Here is a 17,436-nt window from a genome sequence, read left to right on the forward strand (position 1 = left end):
ACCAGTTTTTAAACAGTGAATGACTATGGGGTTCCACCAGAATAAAATGGGAATCAAAGGGGTCCATAGGTGAAAAAACAATGGTTGAGAACCACTACGCTACCTGGTTGAGCAAGGAAGGACATTGGATAAAATAGTGAAGTCTGCTCAATGGGGCTGTTGTGGAGTGAGCTTAACAACTATTCACTTGTAACTTGTGAATAAGTTTGACAGTTGAAATAACCATGACATTTGAACTGATCTAACACTGAGAACTGTCAGTGGCTTGGAGTTTACATATATTATATCATTCACACACTACCATGTGTGAATAATATTCTTATGGTCAACATTTACTCACTCACAACCACTACTAGGCTTTATCACTAACTCAGTTTTTAACCAAATTAGATGAGGTTTACATTTTTAGATTGGTCACATCATAAGTTACATTTCCATCTACAAAATTTGAAAATTGCTTGCGTAGAAAAAAGTTTCAGTAAAATATATGAGGTCAAAAACAGGAGAGTAACTCCTGAAATCAACTTTGAGTCCTTTTTTTTTTTTTCTTTCTTTTTTTTTTTTTCAAAAAAATCTATGCCTTACGATGGGATGCATTGGGTATTTTTGCATTTTTAAAAATTTTATATTAGCCATGGCTTTACTATTCATATGATCAGATTCTCTTCTTATTATATAGTTGATATATTCTAATATCTCTTCTTACTAGCTCTTCTTACTATATATAGATATAGCTCATTTATTTCTTGATTTTATGATAAATTTAGTATTACATTAATATAGAAAATTATTTTTCACAATTATAATTACATTTCTCATTATCCTAAAAAATTATTAATTTTAAAGGAAATAAATATGCAGGCAGGTTTCATTTAATTCAAATTTTTTTAACAAAAGAATATTTAATAGTTTTATTACATTGCCTGGAAAAAGAGTAGCTTACAATAAAAGATGCTGGAGCATGCATGTTAATGTTCTTAAGTTATTATACTTGGAAAAGTATAGAACAAGATTTCTACAGTAGAATTTGCCTAATTCGTCACATTTAAAGGAAACTAAAAAGTACTTAAAATTAAAATTCTACTGTACTTTAAATATTGCAGTCGAGAATAATGTTTTAAAAATTATTAATGTACATTATATTAGATAAATTTGAGATAATTTATTTTATTTATTATGAGAATCTAAAAAACAAGTAAATCTTTAAAAACATGGTACAAAAATAATCAAAAATAAATTTAAATAAAAAATTTTTTTTAAATCATGTTTTTTGAAATACCGTAAAAACCCATTAATTTACATGCTTTTTGGGGGCAAAAATAAAAATGAAATTTAGGGGTTGCATAAATTACATGAGTAGATCTTTTCCAGAATTTTTTTTTTTTTTTTTTTTTGCAAAAAGATGTACAAAACGTAAACATTTGTACCAGAAGTTGAATCATTTAATGTCAGAAAAGGTTTTTACAGAAAAAAATAATGGCTTAAATATAATGAAATTGACTTTTATTTAAGCTGAACAGTATAATGCTTACTTTTTCTGTATAAATTTACTATAACCATTAAATGGTTAACTACTTTTTGAAGTATGACATTCATGCTGGTAATCACGGCCCAGGCCATATTTTACATTGCTTGGAGTTTCTACCTATCGCAATGGAGCACCATTGACATACATAGTGATATGGATATTCCTGACTGAAAAAAATGTAATGATAAGGATAATTTTGATTGTATGTTTTTATTTTTGTCTGTTTATAACTCGGTACAGTTTTAAGTTTGTCTTACCATTTACCCTAATTTCAAACATTGGCTTCATTAACATTAAAATGCCTTCCAGCAGCTTTATTGCCACGTTCAAATGTATATTCAACATAATTAATTTCTCCACAGCAAACAATTCATAAGTTCAGCCCATACTGACAATAATGGTAATGACAAATTTTTAAGTTTGCTTGACATTTTATAATTGTGAAAGGGATTTGAATTTCGATATTCTGTTTACATAATCAGTTTGATCAGTCACCTTCCTCTGTCGGTTGAGTAAAGTGTCATCCAAGCTGATGTTTATTGGTAATTCAACTTAATTTGCAACACCTGTGCATATTTATCAGCTTTGTTTTTGTTGGTAATTCTTATTAACAACTTTTCCTGTGATTGTGATTTGAGAAGACATACAGCAGTATGCTAAAGATCAGACATAATCTCATGTGGGCAAGAAATGTAAATAAAGTTTATTGTAAACAACATAAACACTTTGTAATTAAATAGCTTTCAATGTGATACCTGTTAAACAAATTATTTTTATTTAATAAAATCTAATTATAAGTAAGTGAAATTATGCTAAATACAACTAAATTGAAAATCTTTTTTCCCTGGCTATATCGGCAATTCTGAAAACTTATGGGTGCAAATTTTACATGAGTAGAAGCTTTTTTTTAACAAATTTTATCCTGAAAAATCACCTGCGTAAATTAGACAGGTGTGCAGATTACATGAATTTTTACAGTATACAATTAAAATAGTCAAGTACAAACAATAAAATATGAAATTGTAAATAATATTACACAAGATGTTTTTTTCTCACTTGAATTGAAATCTCATTACAAAAACAAAAAAAAATCATTGATTGCAGTAGAATGGTCATTAAATGGTTTCAGATCAACTATATGCTCAGTCAATTCTTCCATGTTAAAAAAGAAAAAAATTAATCCGACAAATAAATCATAAGTAAAATTTATTAGTTAGCATTAATAAAGTAGAATTAGCCTAATTCATTACTTCACCTAATTCGTCACTTTCAATTTTCTCTTAGGGATGACTAATTAGGCGAATTCTACTGTATTTTTTAAAATTAATTTTATTTTATTTCATTTTTAAAATACTGCTTTTTCCAAAAATAAGCCCATGAGCTTAAATACAGACTTAAATAATTTTTTTCCTGTAAATAATAAAAATTACTAGGGCTATACATGAAAAGGTTTTCTGAATATAAGCCCATATGCTTAAAATCGGATGGACTTATTTTTGGAAAAACCCAGTAATGTTTTTATAATTTTTGTTTTAATAAAATATACTAAATTTTTAAAATGTTATTCTCAGGTGCAGTATCTTAAGTACTTTCTAGTTTCCTCTAGAGGTGACAAATTAGGCAAATTCTGCTGTAGAAATCTTGTTTTGTACTTTTCCAGGTATAATAACTTAAGAATATTAACATGCATGCTCCTGCATTTTTTGTTGTAATACATAAATATGTGTGTGTATGTACACATACATCATCATTATTTTAATGTCTATTTTTCATGCTTGCATGGGTCAGACAGAGGTAGATATTTTATGACTAGATGACCTTCCAACCCTCATCTCTTTCCAAACATGGTAATATTTCCCCATGGCTGGACATGTTTTCACAGAAGATTAGATTTCAGTTCCCATCTACCACTTGGCTTGGAACTAAAATAAAAAGGTGTCCAAAGTGCTATGCAGTGGGACTGAACCCAAAACCACCTAGTTGGGAAGCAAACTTCTTACTCACACAACCAGTGTGTGTGTGTGTGTGTGTCATAGTTCAGATGGAATTTGTTGAGGCAGATTTTTCTACAGCTGAGTGCCCTTCCTGTTGCCAACTTTTACCTGTTTCCAAGTAAAGTAATATTTCCCCATGGCTGGACATGTTTTCACAGAAGATTAGATTTCAGTTCCCATCTACCACTTGGCTTGGAACTAAAATAAAAAGGTGTCCAAAGTGCTATGCAGTGGGACTGAACCCAAAACCACCTAGTTGGGAAGCAAACTTCTTACTCACACAACCAGTGTGTGTGTGTGTGTGTGTCATAGTTCAGATGGAATTTGTTGAGGCAGATTTTTCTACAGCTGAGTGCCCTTCCTGTTGCCAACTTTTACCTGTTTCCAAGTAAAGTAATATTTCCCCATGGTCTGATATTTTCACAGAATACTGGAATGAAGGACACCACTTGCATGATGGTGACGCTCAGTTACAAATGGAGATAGTAACATATAAAGCCTATATATCCTATATACCTATATCTATATGATGGGCTTCTTTTAGTTTCCCATCTAATAAATCCTCTCACAAGGTTTTGGCTAGCCCAGGGCTGCAGTAAAAGATACTTGCCCATAGTGCCACTCAATGGGACTGAACCCAGGTCTATATGGCTGGGTAGCAAACTTCTTACAACACTGCCACACCTGCACCTATGTGTGTGTAGATATATCAATTTATGTTTTCCATATAACCTCTCTTTCTCTCTCTCTCTCACACACACACACACATTAACATGTGCATATATGTGCAGTCATACACATACATACACATATTTGTGTATGTGCACACATTACCACTCTTAGTATATTAATCTTTAGCAATCTGTCTGGTTCAGTAGATGCTCTCTTTGGTTGGCTGCACATTCCTGGTGAAGGAGCAGTGTCTAGTCCATTCAGTCTTTGCTCTAATTAATTACACAAAACTATTAGTACCACACTAATTACATTCAATTCACTATATATCTGGGTCACTTCCTAACCAAATGTAGCTGTAGTATGTTTCTGCCTTGTTATAACCTTCAGTGTCCAAACCAGAAATAGAAGTTCTAACAACAAGCAGTGATGTGGTCACCAATGGTAGTGAGGATGATAATGCCTTCATTTTTTTTTCATCTTAGATCCTCTTTTGTTTAAAAAGACAAAACTCTCCATTAAAATCCACTAAAAATTCAATGAGGGTTTTTTTTGTTTTTGTTTTTCTCATATTTATTTCTATTGATGAAATCTAGAGCTTGTTTCCAGTGTTTCACACATTCACATCTGTAATGCAAGAGTGTAACTTTATAGCCTTTGAAACTTTATATTCTGATATATGGTTGTAATTACCAAATGTAATGGAGAGCTTCTGCAAAAGTTTCAAACCCAGAAAAATAATTGAAAGACCAATTATCTAAAGATTAACATAGCAGAGATGAAAATTCTAACTTGTAACTGAAAGTCATCATCATCGTTTTTTTTCGTCTACTTTTTCTCTGCTTGCATGGGTCAGATGGAGTTTATTGAAGCACATTGTCTATGGTCAGATGCCCTTCCTGTCACCAGCACTCACCTGTTCCCCATGACCAGACATGTTTTCACAGAATATTGGAAATGAAAAATTGCTTTTATGACTGTGACATTCAGTTACAACTCTTATGCAATGTCAAGACAAGGTGACACAAACATACACACACACGTGCATATATAATGGACTTCTTTTAGTTTCTACCTACCAAATCCACTCTCAAGGCTTTGGTTGGCCTGGAGCTATAGTAGAAGACCAAGGCGCCTTGCAGTGGAAACTGAACCCAAAACAACCATGTGGTTGGAAAGCAAATTTCTTGACTGCACAGCCACACCTATATATATATGGGTGGATGGATGCATGCATGCATAGTGATGTATTCTTGATACAAGTACTAGATACAGTAGGGTCTCTGAAGAAAGTACAGACTTGGATGTGATAGATTCACAAGAATTGTTAGTACTAAAAGAAAACCATGGAATGGATTTCAAGATTTCTTTATATAGTTCGTATTTAACCCTTTTTATACCAACCTACCTAAGACCACCCCCTAGTTTTATAATACAAATTAACTGTTTTAAAGTGATCCAAGTTAAAACCTTCCCTAAAAATTCCTCATTCATTTGTTCCAGATACCAGCTTAATAACAATCAGGGCTGTGGAGTCAAAACAAAAAACTTCAACTCCGACTCTGACTCCTGTACTATTGGCATCTCTGACTCCAACTCCTCTTTATGTAATTAAGTGATTGTGGTCTACATATATCATAAAGCATATGCATACACTTGTACTTTGAGAAGGCCTATATGTTATAACTCGTTTATATCAAAGAATAAAGACATTGTGAGTCAGAATCAGAGTTGATATAGTTTTACTGACTCTGCTCCAGCTACCCCTTAATTGTTTCCGACTCCAACTCCACAACTCCGACTCCAACTCCACAGCTCTGATAACAATAAAGTTATTTCAATAAATCCTTTATTATTTCCAAAGTTAGTTGAAACATCAGCAGTGTAGTCCAACAGAAATATAGTAACATTAGTTCTGGAAGTGAAAGCATTGTCAATAGAGTAAGAAAGGAGTAGAAATTAAGGAGCTATTGGCCTTTGTTTCAGATATACATTCACTTACTGAAACTGATATACATACACAAATCTGATTTATTGAATTTGTCTGCACTAATTAAATCAGCATCCTCTGGGACATCATTATATTAATAGCAGTAGCAATCTACAAGATAAAGACTGAAAGCAAGAGTGCGTGTTTGCTGCACTTGGTCCATTGATCCTTTACACTGATGGAAATCAAATTATGCGTCTACTCTAAACTCTAATTACTGTGGAACATTTAGTCATACGGTCTACTATTTCTACCAATACCAGCTTCTCTTTTTACTTCTATTTATCCAGTTTGAATGAATCAGGGGCACCCCTCTCCTTTTTTTGTTTTTAACTACTAAACTATGAACCACACATGAAACCAATTTTTGGAAGCCAGATAAACTGGAGCAGAGTTATTTGTATTGTTTAGGGGTAAAACACAGCTATAACTGATAAATTTTAAACTTGCCCCCATGTGATTAGTATTCCAGTCTCTTATCATCCCCACTTTTTGATCCACTTTTCCATGCATGCAAGGATTAGACCTCTAGCACAGCATGGGAAGTAATCTGGCATTGTTCATGACTCACTAGTTAATATTAAACAAGCCCAATAACATAATTATTTAGTTAACATAATTATTTACTTTTCATATCATAGAATCCTTGTACTTTGCTTATCAGCATGGTGACTTCTTCCTATCAACTCATGTAACTTGAGCTGAATACAGTCTATTGTCACAGACATAATATGGTCGTGGTCTCAAAGCCACGAAAATATTTTGACAAATTAAATTTACATGTTGAAGTGAATCTAACGGATTTTGTGTGTTTCTTAAATGGCTTATAAACACCTTCCACACTGCAATATTAAAATAACTGCACAGCAAACTTAGTGGACAGACACCAGTCACCATTTGCAACAGCTGATGAACAGAAAATGTAAACAATCAGCCCATTCAGCCACGTCCCAGGGTCTGTTCTGTTAACACTATCTCACTAGAGCGCTCTCTCATGCAGCACTCCACCAGCCAAAGGTTTTCTGGACAAGTGTAGTTTACAGTAACTAATCCACCTGTTACAGCAGATTAGCCGTATGTACCAGTACCTTCTGTGACTGGCCTGTTTGTGTCAGTCTGACCAATCACAATAAACCTTACAGTTACCGGTTACTTTTAAACACATATAGACAGGGTTTCTTGAAAAGGCTCGAGTTATTACTCTTTCATTAGCTACAGTATTCTCACTGGGTGAACATTAATCTCCAGGTACTGCAAAACCCACTCATGGCTCCAAGTGATAAACAGTGGAAATATGAAGCTGGTTTTAAGCTGAAAGTGGTAGCATATGCCAAGTCCGACAACAACTGTGCTGCTGCAAGAGAATACAGTGTAATCAAGATGTAAGAGTTTGGAAATTAAAGGAAGACTTATTTAGGAATACACCCAGGATAAAATGTGCAATGAGAGGAGGCACTGCACACTGGCTGATTCTAGAGAAGCATGTAGCAGACATGGTCCATGAGCAGCGTCAAATGGATACGTTGTTTCAAGACCAATAGTCTCGTGAAGCAAGACAAAATTTACAAATTAAAGAAAATACTTGCACTGTACTTTATAACATCTCTAATATATTACAACATAATATTATACATACCGTAAGTAAATCTGTATATCCATTTCAAGTAAATGGTGTTACTATGGTATACTTGACACCATGTTAGTTCCTGTAAAATAACTAATGCCTAAGTGACGTTACTACGGTAGTGTTTACACCAGCCAGGTATGTTTGATGTGTATTATAGTAATTCACAATATTTGGCCATTTTTTGAAAAGAACTGGATAAATTTTAAACAACCAAGACTGCAGAATTGTTGCATACAAAGTTTGCTGGTTGAAATGTAGTTAAAATGCTACTGAAACAAGAAAAGCAGAAGCTTCAGAGGCTGCTGGGGAAGCTACAGCTCATCGAACCCCTTTAACTATGAAGCTTGTGCCTTTGGAATTCGATCTATTTTCCACAAAAACTTGGGATAGTCTTATACAGCAAGTATAGCTCAAAATCCACTTTTTAAATGGAAATCCTGGGGGTCGCCTTGTATGCCCAGTCATATTATACACCTGTATGTAGAGTATATGAAATAAAATTATGTATAACATTATTTAACTTTGTTTTATCTCATTGAACCACAATCAATAATTGTCTATATAGTGACTTCTTCCTGTCAATTTATATATCATTCCAGTTTAGTACAAAGTTTGTCCTTGCAGAGACACATCTGTGTGTACTATTTCATGCGATGACTAATATTTTACTTTGTCTTATTTTCTGCTTTTAGCCTTTAGTGAAGTTCAAGAGTCACTTGTATTATGAAGAAAAAGATTATGTTTCTGAAGCTGAGAAAAACCTACAAATTAGCCCTGGAAGCAAGGTAATAATATTATCTGATTTTCTTGTTTCCATTCATTTCTAATATTTTAATGATCTAGTAACGTTTTCCATTTAAAATATTGTTGCCATTAAGTTGAACCTCTCATACCCACAATGGCTAGCAAGTATAATGTAATGAAGTAGTTCATAGGGAAGCTTTTTATGCATAGTGTCTGATCTGCTGAGTAGAAGGCAAATCTCTCAATATAATCATTAAACTGGTAACTTTTGTTCAAAGTTCTGAACCTTAGAACAACATATCATATTATAGACAAGTAAAAAAAAAAAGTTTCCTAAGTGGAATAAATGAGTTTTTGTGAGAAAAAGAAGCCTGATATTTTTGTGCAGTACTCTTTATAAAGAAAAATGAAATTTCATCTTTTATCTCTCATCTTTCTCTAACAAAAGATCCTTTCTAAAACATTAGATTTCTCCTCACAGCGAACTAATCTATTTTGCGAGGTGAACTATTTTCATTATCATAATTTAACGTCTGTGCTCCATGCTGGAATAGATTGGATGGTTTGGCATGATCTGATGTTTCTAAGGACTGCATCATATTCCAGTGTCTGTTTTGGCATGGTTTCTATTGGCTGGATGCCCTTTCTGATGCTAACCACTTTACAGTGCTTTTGCCAACATGAACCAGTATATATTTTATCTAGTATACATACAATATATATATATATATATACTCCGTAATTGATGATGACAATGACTACATTACATTCTGTAAGTGTTCCCAGTGAAAATAGCTAAGATACTTATGTCATGTTTGAGTGATTTGCAATATCAAAGGCATGCAGCTTTGAAATGTCTAAATTTATTTTAAAAAGTCGTTTAAACCATTCTAATATATAAAACATAACTATAAATGCTTGTCTGTTATTTCTCATTAAGGATTTAATATTCATCAAGTTATATTCTAACAAATAGACATAATTTGTTCCTCTCCTAATGCCAGTAGCTTTATTATCATTTTAAAGTTTATTTTTCTATATTGATTAGTCAAAATTACAGAAATCAGCAATACATCATCGTTCTAGTCATCTTGATTCTACACCATATTTATATGATCCAATATTCATAAGCTTAACCTAACTACTCTTTGCCCATGTTTATTTTGGCCTACCTCAAACACAGACACTTTTCATAAATTATATAACTTGCATACACTGGACACTGACATTTACCTGTGTTTTCAACTTCTTCTCACTTAATCATTCCCAAATTAACTCATTATTTTTACAATTGCTGCAGCTGTTTAACATTCAGTGCCCTTGTTTCACTGTCATTTGTTTTCATATTTCTTATATGCCTTTCATAGAAAGATAGAAATTCATTGTCCCAAACAAATATTCTAAATTTTACTCAATTTATTCTCAATACTATATATGTTACAGAATATCAGAAGAGTCCATTGCTATCTGTGTGATCAATAATAAAAATCTTTCACATTACAGCTAACAGATACAGATAACATGGCCAGCTCACACATGCCCATGTTTGTTTTCCATTTTACATCTGTTTTTCATGTTAGTATATTTTGAATAGGTGTACATCATGGGATATTTTAACATATTTTCAAAGTTTGAATGCCTTCCTTAAAACCAATATTTCAATGGAAGTGTTGTTTTCCAATCAGTATATGTATAGCATTAAAAGAAGTAATTTTCCATCAGTTAAGAGCCCTTCTATAAAAATAATTAGTCTATCCTTTTACAAAGTGGTATAGGCATAGCTGAGTGGTTAAGAAGTTTGCTTCCCAACCACATCATTTTGGATCCTATCTGCAGCATCAAGCAGTGTCCTTCATTTCCAATTTCTGTGTAAACATGTCTGGCCATTGGAAAATATTACCTTCCTTAGAAGCCAATGAGCATTGGTAAAAGAAAGGATATTGCCTCAACAAATTCCATCTGATCTAAGCAAGCTTGAAAAAGTGGACATTAGAATAACTACGAAGTTGATGATTATAACAATGATAATGTTGATGATGATCATCTAAGCACACAGAGAATTTATATCAGTGTATAACTTTTTACTAAATAAACAATACTATAGAAACAAAATCTGCTCAAGATAAGTATTAATATGACCATCAATTAAAAAAAAGTATTTAGCTGTTGTACTCCTGCGCCATGCCAAATATTCATCTCTATAACTTCTCCGAAGCATTTTACCTTAAAGTAGATAGATCCTGTTCAAATTCTTTTCTGAGAGTGTATGTTACTGGCAGTCCCAATTGAGAAAATCCTTCCATCATAAGCATTTCAAACTTTTTTGTTTTTCTTATGCAAGGCTATGTTATCCAATATTATGTCCTTTTTTTATGATTACACAGAGGTTCACACATTGGCTGATAATATTCCAGCAATATTAAAATCTGACAACTTTTCACCACTAGTCCACTCAACAGTGTAACTGTTAACATTACATATGAATATTCTAACTCTAAATCACATTATTTTGTATTAAGCTTTTGTTATACCTCAGCTGCTGGTATTATTTTATTATAGATATTTATTACATGATGTAACTAACTATTGTAACTCTAACTCTATTTTCACATCTTGCAGTTAATTACTTACAAAAATGGAGAAATTCAAGGGATAATGTTTACTGATATCTTTGAAGGAGTCTACCACCCTTCTGTATCATTATACAAGAATGCTACTGTAAGTATTCATTTCATTATCTTGCATATTTCTTTCCTTTCTTCTAAATTTGTTTGCTGTGGATTAAGCAAGTTCAAAAAACTATATTTAACCCTTTAGCATTCAGATTAATGTAATGTTTTTTTTATTCACAGTGTTTTGAACTAATCACACATTATCTTGTAGCTTTGAGATTTTGATGATGTAATTATTTATTCTTAGAATGACGTTATAGGTTAGGTGTGAGAGGCCAGATACAGCCAGTTTGAACATAAAATAGGTAAAATATTTAGGCCAGATGTGGCTGGTTTAAATGCTAAAGAGTTAAAGGATTTGTGCACACTTCTAATAAAATTTACAGTGAGGTGGTCATCTGGATACTCAGTACTTATTTTGTTTTGATGACTACCCCTAATTATCATCTAGCTAGTTCTGACAATTGCTGCCCTTTTATGGGCTCACAACCCTGATACATTCAGCATTATACTTTTCTTTCTCTTTTTTTTTATATATATAACTCTAACATACTCTTTCCAAGCTTTCAGCAAATTTTAGTTTTTCAGATTATTCTGCAAATGAGAATAAGTTGATCAGTATCTAATAGTTCTCCTGGATAACCCTCAAATACCACCTAAATAAAAGAGAATCAAAATCAATACATTAGTGGACTTGGGTATAAACAGGGTTCATATTTTCATATTCTTGTTGTCAATGTTGTTGTTTTATTATGTGTTTAGGTGTAGGCTAGCTGTGTGGTTAAGGAGTACATTTCCCAACCAACATAGTTTGGGGTTCAGTCCCACTTCATGGCACCCTGGGCAAGTATCTTCTATTATAGCCTCAAGTTAACCAAATCCTTGTGAATGGATTTGGTACATAGAAAAATTGTGTGTGTGTTTGTGTTTGCATCTCTTTGTTGACATCACTTGAGAGTTGTAAATGAGTGTCACTGTCATACAAGCAATGTCACTTGTTTCCAATCTTCTATGAGAACATGTCCAATCATGAGGAAATATTATCTTACTTGGAAACATGTGAGGGTTGGTGACATGAAGGGTATCTGGCTGTAGAAAATCTACCTCAATGAATTGTGTCTGCTGCTTACAAGTATAGAAAAGTGAATGTTTAAATGATGGTGTGTGTGTGTGTATATATATATATATATATATATATATATATATAGTTTATTTTTATTTATATCCTAGGTCTCTGTAAATTTTGGACCTAATTTCAAATATCCACCTAAGGATTGCGGCCCCTACACACCAGTAAGTAATTCCAAAGTTTACACTAATTTCTATTGTGGGAATGGGGTTGGGGACTTGAAACTTTTATTTCAGTTATTTCTTTAAAGAAAATGTCTGGCATCAGAAGCAACATCATCAACAACTGCAAGTCTCACAGGTGATGCCTATGATTGTTGTTACAGCTGTTTCCAGCACACCACTTATTAGATTTCCAAACACAGCCAAAAGAGAAGACCAGAGGCCAACAATGTAGAGTACCAAGAAAGTAATAGATCTCCTTCAGTACAGGACCATCTAAAGCTCTTCATCATGAGGTTATAGGGCAGAGTGTAGCATAGAGAAATATGGGAAACCATCAGAGATAGTGAAGAAGAAAAAGAGAGAGAACAAAAGTAAAAGAATGTGTCTTGTATAAAACCAAGTAGGCTACTTCAGATCCCAATGAAAGAATCTCTGACTGATACAAATGTTGAAGAAGAGGCTATGTGCTGCTGATGGAAGAAGAGAAGGAAAACACTTACGTTGACATAAAATACATTCAAATGATATCCTTTTAGTGAAAACCCACACTAGAAGTCTATTAGCAGCTGGATATGAGCTACCGAGAGGATTTGGGAGACTTTGGGGGTTGGCCTAAATACTGACAAGCAATTTTAAAAAGCACAGTATGCAGGAGGTGATCATAACTAAAGTAAGAGTCATGCAATGGCCTAATCTTTACTAAGTGGTGGGTGCTTCTTATCACTGTTCAAGTAGGTTATCCCACTTTTTTTTGTCTTTTACTTAATACCTAATCTAAATATATTGTTTTTGCCCAACCCACTCTTTATCTTACACATATTTTGTAATTGCTTTTCGTATGGCATAGTAAATATTGATTGATCTTTGTGGCCATTATCATCATTATTATTAAGACGGTGAGCTGACAGAATTGTTAGCTTAGCAGGCAAAATGCTTGGTGGCATTTAACCCGTCGCTGTGTTCTCAGTTCAAATTTTGCCAGGGCCAACTTTGCATTTCCTCCTTTTGGGGTTGTGCCAAAACATTGCATCCTTTAAAACCTACATGTTTCCTGAAATTCACTAAAACTACATTTGATATCCTCCACCCCTTCATATGCATGCACACATGTATATCATGACTCATACTTGACTTTTGTACATAATTCTGTGTACTGTACATGCACCTTTGATGAGTTGTAATGCACCTGAGCACTATACACAATAATTTCATTATTATTATTGTAAAATAAATACCAGCTGAGTACTGGAGTTGATGTAATTTACTTATTCCCTCCCCCAAAATTGCTGGCCTTGTGTCAAAATTTGAAACTATCATCATCTTCATCATCATCATCATCATCATCATCATCATCATCATCATCATCATCATCATCATTATTATTATTATTCAAATTTGAAAACCATTGTTGTTGTTGCTATTTTGCTGTTATTATTATTATTGTCATCATCTCTTCTGTTGCAGATGTCTAGGGCAGCTGGTGAAGCTATGGTGGAATATTCTTTGGCTGATGTCATCTATCATATTGAAAATGAAGGCAACACACCTGAATTTTGATATTTACATTTTCATTTAGTCAAAGATTTCACCCGGGAATACTATTTCAGTTAGTTACCTGATCTTAGGATACCATTATTTCATATTTTTTTCCATATCATTATTATTTTTTTTTTTTATTATCATTATTATTATAATTATTTAAGTATTAATATTTTACTGGAGTCAGTCTAAAGAGAAAGATGCCTTAGATATAACTGAAAATGTTTCATGACTCGGATGTCACTGGAAACTAACTTTGTGAATAAAGTGTGTCAAGTGAGAAACATACCAGCACAGCAGAGGCCATCACTCACTGAGCTATTGACAATAGCTAGAAGCCACAGATATGAAGCAAGAGTAAAGCAAAAAGCTACAACGGGGAATCAAAGCCAAAGCTGTTGCTTATCATCTTTAAAAAATGTCATCATTTTCTTAGATGTACATGATTCAAAACATCAAATATTTTTCATTAAAAACAAATTTTTTTTTTTATTTTTTTATAATTTTCTCATCTTTTAAAAACGTGTTTTTTTCCATTGTTTTAATTGTTTTTCTGTTTAACAAATCATATGAAATATTTCCCAAATATTTTACTCTTTAGCTATTAAATTATTTTTTAAAATTTTTATGTTATTGTCATCATCATCATCATTATCATAAAGTCCTTTTTTTTTTCTTGCTTGCATAGACTGGATACATTGTTTCCAATACACTTGTTGCAGTCTTTTGTTATCCTCTTCCACATATTCTTTCCACTTGGATTGCTTGATACTTCTTTATCTAAGCACATCATATCTCCCTTCTAGATCAGTCCTCTCTCTCTTTCTCTCTCCATATATATATATATATATATATATATATATATATATATATATAATATATATATATATATATTATATATATATAATATATATATATATATATATATAATATATATATATATATATATATATATATATGCTTGTTGTTTATACACCTGTCTTCGTCTTTTGTTTTTCTGTAAATTTCAACTATATATATATATATATATATATATATATATATATATATATATATATATCACACACACTACATTTGGTTCTTCTTATGTTCCGTTTTTCTCTCAGCTCATTTGTGCTACATAATTTATGCACACTAACATTACACAACTAACAGAATATGTTTACCTCATTTCCTTCCAGCCTTTACACATCCTCCACAATTAATGTCTAAGTTTTGCAGCATTGCACTTTATACAGAAGTACCATACAATCTACCCTGAACTTTTCCCTTCTTGTTCTTACTCTGGCCACTATTCCTTTGGAGCACCCTACTTCACTGCTGATTTGGTCACCTAGGTAACAGGAACTGTTAACTCCTTCTAAGGAACCTTCTGAGCATTTGATTGAATATATTTCATGAGTGTTCTTACTGCTATCAACTCTTTGCTTCTGATACTTACAAAATCAGCCTGTTTGTGACCTTATTACACTTCAGTGTAAACTCATAGCTTACATTAGGTGCACTGTATGGATTATGAATGTTTTTATTTGCCTTAACTTAGCATAAAATAACTTTGGCATAAGGATGTAAGTTGAGCATCTGAATTACTGTACTTTATTGATCCACAGCAGAATGGTGAGGTACAGTACTCTACACTTTTAATGAACTCCTTGTGCTTTTATCAACTAACAATGATTTCTTCCTTAAACTCAGTGCCAATGTTTTAAAGGAGAGGGAGTATAGTGAAATAAATTAATCCTAGTATATTACTGCTACTTATTTTATTGAACATCTTAAGGGTTTCAGTTCCTAATGTTAAGGAACAGAACTGAATTATATGGCAAAGTATTTAGTCTGACAAACCATTGCACTCAGAATAATGAATATTAATTAACCTGGAGTTGCATTTGTTTAACATGTGATTTGATCTCAGATCATGTGTTGAAACTAAAGCAATTACAACATTATAGTCATTAACTACACTGTTAGTATTCATTTTTTTACCTACTTATTATTTTTGTTGTTGTAGTAGTAGTAGTAGTAGTAGTAACCCTAATACTATGCCTATGTAAAATTACTACTACTACTACTACTATTATTATTATTGAGTGAGAGAGTGCATACCATCAAAGTGACACTTGGGTAAAATATATGAAGCCCAGTATACCCATTATGACTACCCATCTGATAAGGGTACACTAGGCACATGCATCACAACTATGTGCACAATATGGTGATTTCGTATCAAGATAAACAGTGCATGACCTTGCAGGTGAGGCCCAGTTAGAATTTTTTTCAGTTCGAGTAACCCGTCCCACTCAAAAGGTCCTTGAATAAGGGTTGTTTAAGGATGTTGAATGAAATACCCATGTTTCCCAAAGGTGAATTATCTAAACCCTACAGAATTCCTCTCAACACATGGCTATGATGCTCATGATCAGAGATGCACATATCATCAGCAACTAAGAGACTTGCTCAACTGGTTACAATCAAACAACTGACAAGCAAATCTGTGGTATTGAGCAGAATATTTGCTGTAGCCCATCTTTTATACCAAGACAAAACAATGTACATGATAACACTTCCGATCAGTTAAGATCAGAAGCATGAGAACCACTGCCTGGTACTGATACTACTACTTCTACTACTACTACTACTACTACTACTACTACTATTGTGGTTATTATTACATTGGCAACACTGTGCTTTACATTATGAGTTCAAATCCTGCCATGGCCAACTGCCTTTCATTCTTTCATGCTCAATAAATAAAATACCAGTCAAGTACTGGCATCGACATAATCAACTGTTTCCATCCTCATAAACATTTTGGCCTTGTGCCTGTTAGACATTATTACTATTATTTGAGAAGTGGATGGAAAAACTAGTGGAGCACTACATTAACTACTTTGTAGTGTTTAGTTCATCTCTACAGTCTGAGTTTATATCTTACTGTAGTCAACTTTGCCTTTATCTTTCCAAGATTGATAAAGAAATTACCAGTCAATCACTAAGTTTGATTTAAATTGTCTGTTTTCTCCTCTCAAAATTTCTCACCTTGTGCCTAAGCTAGAAATTATTATTAAAAATATATGGTTATATCTCACTTTCACAAGAACAGTGTAATTCTTTGAGGCAAAAATGCCAAATTTAAGAACAAGCATGAAAATTTGATCCTCAAACTTCCATTTTTATCATGCTCTCAGTGAATGTCTTTTAACAATTTATACTGCTTTATCCAATTTAGTAACAAGCTCTTTGCTAATAGAGCTTGTTATCTGCTAGTTATTCAGATAACATATGGAATTTCAGGAAGGTTATTAGTATTTGCTGTGAAAAAAAGTGTCAACTGAACAGAAGTTTATGGTTGCTAAGATGTGTGGCAATTGAGAACA

The 17,436-nt window shown here is 32.8% G+C and overlaps 1 protein-coding gene across 2 annotated transcripts in view; it reads left to right on the forward strand.

Annotated features, from left to right (window-relative positions):
• LOC115209695 (set1/Ash2 histone methyltransferase complex subunit ASH2) overlaps positions 1 to 14,566 on the forward strand; it is a 172,675-nt gene extending 158,109 nt beyond the window's left edge. For both annotated transcript variants that reach the window (XM_029778180.2, XM_029778181.2), the window contains exons 15-18: positions 8,504 to 8,596; positions 11,175 to 11,273; positions 12,458 to 12,520; positions 13,985 to 14,566. In XM_029778180.2, the coding sequence (XP_029634040.1) occupies positions 8,504 to 8,596; positions 11,175 to 11,273; positions 12,458 to 12,520; positions 13,985 to 14,077 (348 nt within the window). In that variant the 3' untranslated portion in view covers positions 14,078 to 14,566. The remainder of the gene's footprint in view (positions 1 to 8,503; positions 8,597 to 11,174; positions 11,274 to 12,457; positions 12,521 to 13,984) is intronic.
• The last annotated feature ends 2,870 nt before the right edge of the window (positions 14,567 to 17,436 follow it).

Source organism: Octopus sinensis, linkage group LG3 (assembly GCF_006345805.1).
Source record: "Octopus sinensis linkage group LG3, ASM634580v1, whole genome shotgun sequence".
In the NCBI taxonomy this organism is placed as follows: Eukaryota; Metazoa; Mollusca; class Cephalopoda; order Octopoda; family Octopodidae; genus Octopus; species Octopus sinensis.